This window comes from Cornus florida, unplaced genomic scaffold (assembly GCF_030987335.1).
Source record: "Cornus florida cultivar Cherokee Brave unplaced genomic scaffold, ASM3098733v1 CherokeeBrave_3.0.0_Hap2_Chr07, whole genome shotgun sequence".
NCBI classification, from domain to species: domain Eukaryota; kingdom Viridiplantae; phylum Streptophyta; class Magnoliopsida; order Cornales; family Cornaceae; genus Cornus; species Cornus florida.
The window spans coordinates 37,420,732-37,429,953 of NW_026775577.1; the positions used below are offsets into that span (position 1 = coordinate 37,420,732).

The 9,222-nt window shown below is 37.1% G+C and overlaps 1 protein-coding gene and 1 pseudogene across 1 annotated transcript; both read right to left on the reverse strand.

Annotated features, from left to right (window-relative positions):
• Positions 1-356: 356 nt before the first annotated feature.
• On the reverse strand, positions 357-7,330 carry LOC132267055 (uncharacterized). Its single transcript, XM_059768103.1, has 2 exons — positions 7,205-7,330; positions 357-6,372 (listed from the first exon to the last, which is right to left on the reverse strand). The coding sequence occupies exon 2, from the start codon at positions 4,476-4,478 to the stop codon at positions 2,922-2,924; it is 1,557 nt and encodes a 518-aa protein (XP_059624086.1). The 5' UTR covers positions 4,479-6,372; positions 7,205-7,330; the 3' UTR covers positions 357-2,921.
• Positions 6,381-8,350, reverse strand: LOC132267056 (leucine-rich repeat receptor-like serine/threonine-protein kinase BAM1; annotated as a pseudogene).
• Between the last annotated feature and the right edge of the window lie 872 nt (positions 8,351-9,222).

The following is a 9,222-nucleotide window of genomic DNA, read 5'->3' on the forward strand; positions in this document are numbered from 1 at the left end:
CTTACCCTCAAACTAACATACAAATATAGTACCAATCATCAAGACATTGAATGAACCTTGTTATTCAATCAAACATTTCTTTTTCTTTTTTTTATTGATGTCATTTTTTATTTTATTTTATTTTATTATGTATGACCATGTGCAATGTCCAAGTTCATTAAGCTCTCTAATCACCCCATGTAACAAGCGTTGATCCAACGATTTCCAAACCAAATAGTCTTGGGGCGTTAAGTGTAAAGACACTCTTAAGGGCGTAATGACATGGAATGGTTAGGCTACGAACTCAACCTAATCATACATCTTACATTCTTTCCTTATCTTCCTTTTTAATCAATTGACATGTTGAAAGAATGCAGTTTTTTTTTTCTTTTTTTTTTTTTAATTTTTGTTCCTCACCTTTGGTGAGTGCTTTTATTTCTTTTCTTTGTAAGGTCATTTTATCAAGAATGAAAGCTTTCAAAGCATACTAGCTCAATTGGGATAAACCAAGACAATAATCATCTAAGCATGTACCCCACAAATTGAATGTTAGTGTGCGCAAGTGCAAGTGTAGAATTCTAGAATCAACTCTTAAAGCATTTTCAACTAACAAGATGATGTGTACCACAAGAGCAAACATGATATCAAAAATTAAAAATTTACCCCTAAATGACATCCTAGAACGTACAAGAAGTATTAGACTCTAACAGCTTACCTTTCAAAGGCTCTATACTTCAAAAATTCAAAATCATTGCCAAACACATCTTAAATCGCATCATGCATTCAAAGCTCGACTGAAAATAGAATGAAGTATGATGTCCTTACCCCCAAACTTAAACTATACATTATTCTCAATGTGCAATGAGAATGATGAAAAATGATGGAAAGAGTATACCATGATGGCAAAGATGAAGAAGTCTGGCAAATATCCAGTAGAAAAGAGGTCTCCCCCAAACTTGGATTCGAAAACCTACTAAAAAACCACACTAACAACTCACATCAAATATCAAATGGGATAAGAATCATACACTCTAAACAATATAAAATATGATGTAAAGATATATAAGATGAAGTCCTTGAAACAAAGATGAGAACATGCATGCAGAGGGGTATAATGGTAACACCAATTTTTGATTTTTGATTCTTTTTTTTTTTTTACATTAATTAAAATAAACAAAGAAAAAGAACATATATATACAACTTACAAAATTAATTAAAATAAACAAAGAAAAAGAACATATATATACAATCTACAAAATAAAAAAAATAAAAAAAAATTGAGCTAAGTTTAACGTCTCTAGCAAGACAGAATGCAACTTTGAAATTTATTTATTTATTTTTATTTTGTTATTTATTTTAAAAGAAATAAAGAAATAAATAATAATAATAATAAAAACTATTGCAAAATCTACTAAATTGGTTCTTTTTTTTAATTGTTTTTTTTTAATTTATTTATTTTGTTGTTATGTATTTTTACGGCACTGTCAGATCTGCAAATAAATCAACAAAAGTCAACAACCAAACTTCCCCTATTTTTTTTATTTTTTTTTTAATCAACAATTCAATTTTTATTTATTTTTGTTTTTATTATTATTATTATTTTTTTTTTGAAATCATCAATTCAACTTTTTTTTTTTTGTTTTTAATCATCAATGCAAGTTTGTTGTTATTTATTTATTTATTTTTAATCATCAATTCAACACCTTTTTTTTTTTTTTTTTTTTTTAAAGCATCAATGTATCAGGAAAACCAGCCGGAATCGCTGAAGAAACCGGCGATTCACAAGCTTGCCGGAAGAACCCGCAACCTAGCAGCAATGCCGGAGAAGAACCAGCTGCGACGCCGGAGAACCAGCCGCGATCCGGAGAAGAAAGACCCAGAAGCTCGCCGGAAGGAAAACCAGCTGCGACGCCGTTGGACGAACCAACCGCAAACGCCAGAGAACACGGTGATTCAGAAACTCGCCGGAAGAAGCCAGCGATGCAGAAACTCACCGGAAGGAACGGCGATGCAAAAAAATAAGGGCGAAGCAAACGGCGCTGGAATTTGTCACCTTTATCACCGCGGAAGAGAAGAGCGAACAGTGAGGAGCAAACCAAGAAATTGGGATTGGAGGTTTGGGTGATGAGAGAAGTAAAGATTTACAACTGAACCTAAACTGGGTGATGAGATTTAGGTGATGAGAGAAGTGAGGGCTAAAAACAAAAGGGATCGACAATTTTTAGGCAAAAATTTCTTTTTCGCTGTGTAATGAGAAAGTCTAAACACAGGTAAAATGGGATCAATCCACATTAATGGGCGATCGATCCACTTGGGCATTTTTTTTGGGTTGCTCTCTGCCAAGAATGGGATTGATCTCCCAGCCATTTTGGGGATCAATCTTCTTCTTCTTCTTCTTCTTCTTCTTCTTCTTCTTTTTTTATTTTTTTATTTTTTTTATTTTTTTATTTTTTATTTTTTTAAGTAAAACTAAAAATACTATATACACATACAATGTAGATAAAATAAAATAAAATATAGATAAAATAAAATAATAATAATAATAATAATAATAAATAAAATTGAAATAAAATCACTTACCAACTTATACTAACTAGTATTATTTTTTTTATTTTTTTATTTTTATTTAAGCAAAACTAAAAAGAAAAATATATATATTAAAATGAAATATATAAAATAAAATAAAAATAAAAATAAAAACAAAAACAAAAACAATAATACTAGAAAGTAAAATAAAATCAAATACCAACCTAAACTACCCATTACAACAATTTTTTTTATTTTGTTATTTATTATTATTTTTTTTCTTTTTGAATTTAAAAGTGCAAAAATGTACAAAAGTAAAAGAAAATAAAAGAAGAAAATAAAATGCAATTTTTTTTTTTTGAAAGCCCTACGAAAACTAGTGTTTAACGTTTCTAGCAAAACGTTGGGGCAACTCACTAAGAATAAAAAACCGGATATAAGACATCCTCATTGATCCGTTTATTTATTTTTCCCAATGGATCTTCTTTCACAACAATGAATACATCTCCCAAAAGAATGATTTGGAAAGAAATGATGGAAGATGCAATTTGTTTCCTTTCATCCAAAGTCTTGAAAATAAAGTCTATAATGAGCGGCCTTGCACTTGACAAGGCAATGTTTTTCAAATACTCGGTTAGATTATTAGGAAACTCAATCTCTTCATCCTTTTTATCAATTTCCACATTGATCACTTTTTCCTCATTAACTAAGGTTGCCTCAATGACTTCATGCTCAGTATTACAAGGAATGTCCTCATAAATTGGATTGGCCATTGGCGAACTTGCCACTTCTTTCTCTTCTTGATAAGAAAGAGTACTTGCAATTGGAGGAAGAGGTTCTTTTGAGTTTTTCCATGGCGAGAAGTCTAAGATGGCCATGAAGTCCATTAAAGAATTCACTTCATATATGAAGCTTTCAATGTCAAATGCGTCTATATTAAAGTGAGATAGGCATGCCTCAAAAGGATCTTCAGAAGGAATGGCTTCTTCAACAAGTTCATCCAAGACATTCACCATAAAACACTCGCCTTCATCGATGGGATGTTGGCTCGTGTTGAACACATTAAGCTTAACCATCATATTGCCAAAAGAGATGTCCATAATGTCGAACCTACAATTGATTGTCGCATTAGCGGTGGCAAGGAATGGTCTTCCTAAGATTATTGGAATATAATTGGTAGAATTAGGAACTGGCTCAGTGTCAAGCACAACAAAATCAACCGGGAAATAGAATTTGTCAACTTTGATAAGGATGTCCTCAACAATTCCCCTTGGTTGTTTTGTAGACTTATCGGCTAGTTGAATAATTACCGAAGTTGGCTTAAGGTTTCCCAAACCTAATTGAAGATACACGGAGTAAGGAATAACGTTAACACTAGCCCCTAAGTCAAGAAGAGCCCTTTTGACCTCATGGTTCCCTATGGTACAAGAGATGGTTAGCGCGCCGGGGTCTTTGAACTTAGGTGGGGTGTTAAGCTTAATGATAGAGTTCACTTGCTCCATGAGAAGCACTTTCTTTGGGCTTGGTCCCTTGTTTTTCCTCTTTTGAGTACACAAGTCCTTCAAGAACTTAGCATATGGTGGAATTTGTTGAATAGCATCAAGAAGAGGACAGTTGATTTTAATTTGTTTAAAAACTTCCATCATGTCATTGATTTTTCCTTTTTGTCTCGGAAATGGAGTAGAGTTTAAAGCTTGAGGAAATGGAGCTTTTGGCTCATAAGGCTTCTCTACATGGGAGGAAGATGATGATGATGGAATTGGCTCCTTAATGTGACCATTTGACTCTAGTGAAGTAGGGATGGAATTGGGAATGGTAAATGGGCAAACACTTGGTTGCACCGGAACACTAACTTCACTAGGTCTCTCAACTTTGTTATCAATTTTTCTCATACTCCTCAAGGTGGAAATGGAGTATGCCTTTTGATTAAGCATGGGTTGCATAGGCCCTTTCCTTTTCATTGATTGAACCATTTGCCCAATTTGGGCTTCAAGTTTTGCAATTAATTGAGAATGCGAATGAAATACTTGATTTTCCTTTCGAAGATCACTTAAAGCTTCCAAAACCTTGTCCTTAAAAGTGGAATTTCTAGGAGGCTCTTGAGGTGGATGAGAGTAAGATTGATGATTTGAAGATTGAGAATTGGAGAAATGATTCACATTTGAAGAAGGATAAGATAGAGAGTGGTATGCTTGAGACTTTGCAATTCGGAGGTGGGGAGGTACATACTTTTCTTGAGAATTTTTATGAAGAGGAGGAATGATACCTCTTCCTTGATTTCTCCAAGAGAAGTGAGGATCATTCCATCCGGAATTGTAAGTGTTAGAATTTGGATTACTTCCTGGATGAATGAAAATAACATTGACTTATTCTTGATACTTACTCAGAAAAACTTGTCCAAGAGGACAATTGAAAGTATTGTGAATATAACTAGAGCAAGTCATGCACATCACACTTTGAGAATGGAAAGAGTCAGATGATTGAATTGCCGGGTTTTGGCTCGAAATAAATTTATTAAACCTTTGAGTAAGATTATTGATTTCAGCGGTAATTTCCATGGAACTCTCCACTTGAGAAAGACTGGAGGTTTTCTTCCCTCCTTCATTCAAATTTTGGCCAAATCAGAATGATGGAGAATGACGCATTGAATTTTCGCTCATGCGATCAAAAAGATGCCACACATCGTCTTCATTTTTGTCCAAATAGGCTCCTCCACATGAAGCATCAACCATACCTTTTTGGGTATCGGATAAGCTTTCATAGAAACAACGCACTAATTGCCACTTTGGAATGTCGTGATGTGGACACTTCCGTAGCAAATCATTCAAACGCTCCCATGTTTCATGTAAAGGTTCTCCCATGCTTTGGGAGAATTCAAGGATAGAAGCTCTCATAGCATCGGTTCTACTTGCGGGGTAAAATTTGTTTAGGAATTCATATTGTAGTTGAGCCCAAGATGTGATTGAATTTGCCCTCAAGTTATTAAACCAATATTTAGCCTTTTCCCGAAGAGTGAAAGGGAAAAACTTTATTTTTAAGACTTCTTCCGGAAGATCCGTGATTTTCACGGTTGAACAAACTTCCAAAAACTCATCCACATGTTTATGTGGTTCTTCATTGCTCACCCCATAGAAAATAGGGCACATTTGGATGGTTGCAGGCTTGATTTCATAATGGGTTGCCGAAAGTTTGGCAACCGGATGCATGTTTGTGCATTGTATTCATTTAGAGTGTAGTAATCCCGAAGAGATAATTGAGGATTTGGGGAATACACTACATGATCTTGAGGATGGATTGGTATTATTGGAGGTTGTTGCATTTGATTGGGTTGTGGAAACACAATAGGATGGGGAATTTCCGAGGGTGGATGCACACCTTGAGGTGGATGCCCATTAAGAGGGTGATACTCTCCTAGATTATCCATATTCCCTAGATCTTAGAATTGGTTTTCCATTAAGTGTGGGATAGTCAAGAATGGGAATAATTCTCCTAGAACTACCTCCTAACGCCGAATGGATGATTCAAGATTAAACCACAATAACTTCACAATAAACCACAACAACAATCAACAACAATTCACCACCTCTACATACGATGTTCCCATACTTCCATGGTATATAAATGCACAAAATTAAATTGCCTCCACACGGACCAATGCTTTCTATCAAGAGAGTAATAGCCTCCTGTTGGGCTTATGCTTGGACAAGAATTTAAACAATGTGATAGCCTCGACAAGGGCTATCTCGCAAGCATGTAGAGAATTGAACAATTATAGTAAAAGAAACTCAAGGAAGCTCACGAAAGTCCCTAGCAATAACGTCACAATGGTGCCAAAATTCAATGCTTGCTCCTCTTCTTTTCAAGTACCTAATTGAACAAAAGGGATTTGTAAGAAAATAGTAATTTAAAGAAAACGATCAAATTAGCCCTAATGCCTAATTCATTCCTAACTAAACCGTCAATCCCGGTAACGACGCCAAAATTTTGATGAGACTCGAGCGTGTGCACAAAATAATGCACAACACTTTAGGTTTAGAAATAATGTCAGGTGGGCATCATATTTTAAAATTTATAAAACCACTAAACACTTATACTATGGAGTATAAAGCGAGTAGGGATCGTCCCAAGGGATTGAATACCTGTTAGGATTAAACTTGGTTTTAAAGTTAATTAGATTGTGAAAGAAAGAAATAGAAAGAAACAGTTTGAGAGAAAAATATTTTGGTGAAATAATTAAACTAGAGTTCAATTGAAAGTATGGAAACGAAAATGACAATGCAAGTAAATTAAATTAAATTAAATTAAGAATTAAAAAGATAGGAAGATAGTCTTGGGATAAGGGGTGAGGACACATTGCAGATATGTATTTTGAGTCGGCAGAAAGTGCATTGTTTTCAAAGCTAATCCTACATCTTTAGTTTAGCTTCCATGAAGCCGAGAGTCCCCTTTAACATGAGCTTGGTGAGTGCCATTGGCATACCCATCTTTGCAATGTCCCAAATAAGGACCACAATGATTAGGGTTGCCAAGAAATGAAGTGTAATTCAAGTATCTAAATTGACCAGTGTCAGAACTAATCCAGATAGATTGTTATACGAAAAATCTACTGTAGTCAGGCTTTGCATATCAGCTATGGATGATGGAATGCTTCCAACCAAGTGATTTCGTGACAAATTCAAGTAATTCAGGATCCTCAAACCTGTGATTTCAGTAGGAATTTCGCCCGAGAGCTGATTCCGACTAAGATCAACTAATGTCAGCAGCTTGCATTGGCTCATCTCCGGCGCGATCTCACCAGAGAAGCCGTTATGACTAAAATCCATCTTTGAAAGCTGCTGCAAACGCCCAATTTGGGACGGAATGCGGCCCGTGAAGTTTCTGATGCTCGGCGGCAACGAGCCGGTGAGCTGATTGTTGGAGAGACTAATCTGCCCGAGATTGACAGCTATTGAATCTGTTTCTGGAAACCCTCCAGAGAGAAAATTGTCTTGAAGGTCAACTTGAACTAGTTTAGGCAAGCTAAACAGACCCTTTGGAATCGACCCATTGAGATAGTTCTCTCCCATTTGAATCCGAGTCAGTGACTCGCACTGGCCAAGCGATTCCGGAATCGGACCGAACAAGAAATTGGTGAGAGTGATTAAGATTTGGAGAAGATTACCAGAGCACATGAATGGCGGCAAATTTCCGGTCAATTTGTTCGACGAAAGGTCGAGAAGCTGAAGCTTCCCGTTCGTCCCCAAACCTTGGGGTATACTTCCGGTAAGTTGTTTTCCCAAAGCTGTAACACCTCCAGCTCCGGCAGATCTCCGATGAACTCGGGTATCGAACCGTGAAGCTTGTTTCGGAACAGATTGAGAAAGGTCAAGTTCTTCAGATCGGCGAATGATGCCGGTATTTCGCCGGAGAAGACGTTGTTAGACAAATCAATATATTTCAAGCTCTTCAATTGGCCAAGCTCAGTCGTCAACTGTCCTGACAGTCCATTCACCTATAGAAATAGTGTATCCAAGTTTTGAAGCTGTCCGATTTCCGGGGGAATCTCACCGGACAATCCACAGTTCGCGGCGTCGAATCGAACGAGTCTAGACAAGTTTCCAATAGCCGACGGTAGGCCTCCGGTAAAGGCGTTGTAGTAACCGATATACAGCTGTTGAAGCATCGATAAGTTGCCGATTTCCGGAGGAATCACGCCGACAAGTTCATTGCCGGAGATTGCTAGATATTCCAGCACCGGGAATCGTCCGTACTCCGGCGGGATGCTTCCCGTGAAGTAGTTGCCGCCGAGGTGAAGATGCCGGGGACCCGACATTTCGGATATCGCCACGGGGAGGTCTCCGGTCATATTGTTGTTGTAGAGGTCGAGCACTTGGAGGTTTTTGAGTCGAGCGAGTTGACTCGGGAACGTTCCATTGAAGATATTGTTGGAGAGGTTGAGATATCGAAGGCCGGAGATGAGAGAGACCTCCGGTGGGATAGGGCCGGAGAACAGATTGGCGGCGAGGTTGAGGTTGAGGAGGTAGCGGAGGTGACCCACGTCGGAGGCGAGGACGCCGTAGAGATTGAGCCCGGAGAGGTTGAGAGCGGTAACGTAACGGCTGCCCACTTGCAGTGACTGGTTGAAATATTTCACGACGAGAGAGACGATTGTGGGTCGCCTTTCAGGGAGAGCAGAGCGCGGTATTCCGGTACGAATGGTGGTTTAGCGGCGAGTGAACGTGGAGGTTTAATAGGAGGAGAAGAATGTGAAGGAATAGCATTGTTTTGGGATTTTTACACACTCTGCTATTGTTTTTAGAGAGAGAAAGTAGGGAGAAAGGTAAAAGAAGAGGAATGGTGGGAGAAGGGGTAGGGAGGAGGCGTGGTTTTATTCTCTCTTTTTTTTTGTTTTAAATATAATTTGGAAAAGGAAAGGGTATTAAAGAAATTTTACTACTTCTCTATTTGGTTCTAGTTTGATAATCCAGGGAAAGTGTTAATATCCAACTTTCAATAAAAGTTTGTGGGAGTGCCAAAAAAAAGAAAAAAAAAAGAAAAAAAAAAAAACCACACTATTCACTTTGTTGTAAATATCCCTGAACTAGAAAAGGTGCAAATACTCCCTAAGATTCACGGGATCAATTTTTTCGATAACCTTACTTATTAAATTATATAAAAAAGGAAAAAAAAAAAAAGCCTAATTGTAAAATACCAAATTTTCCCTACTGTTAAGTTGCC

Bases quoted from the DNA above. Each gene is read 5' to 3' on its own strand.
- LOC132267055 (XM_059768103.1), bottom strand. From the start codon at position 4,478: ATGGTTCAATCAATGAAAAGGAAAGGGCCTATGCAACCCATGCTTAAT.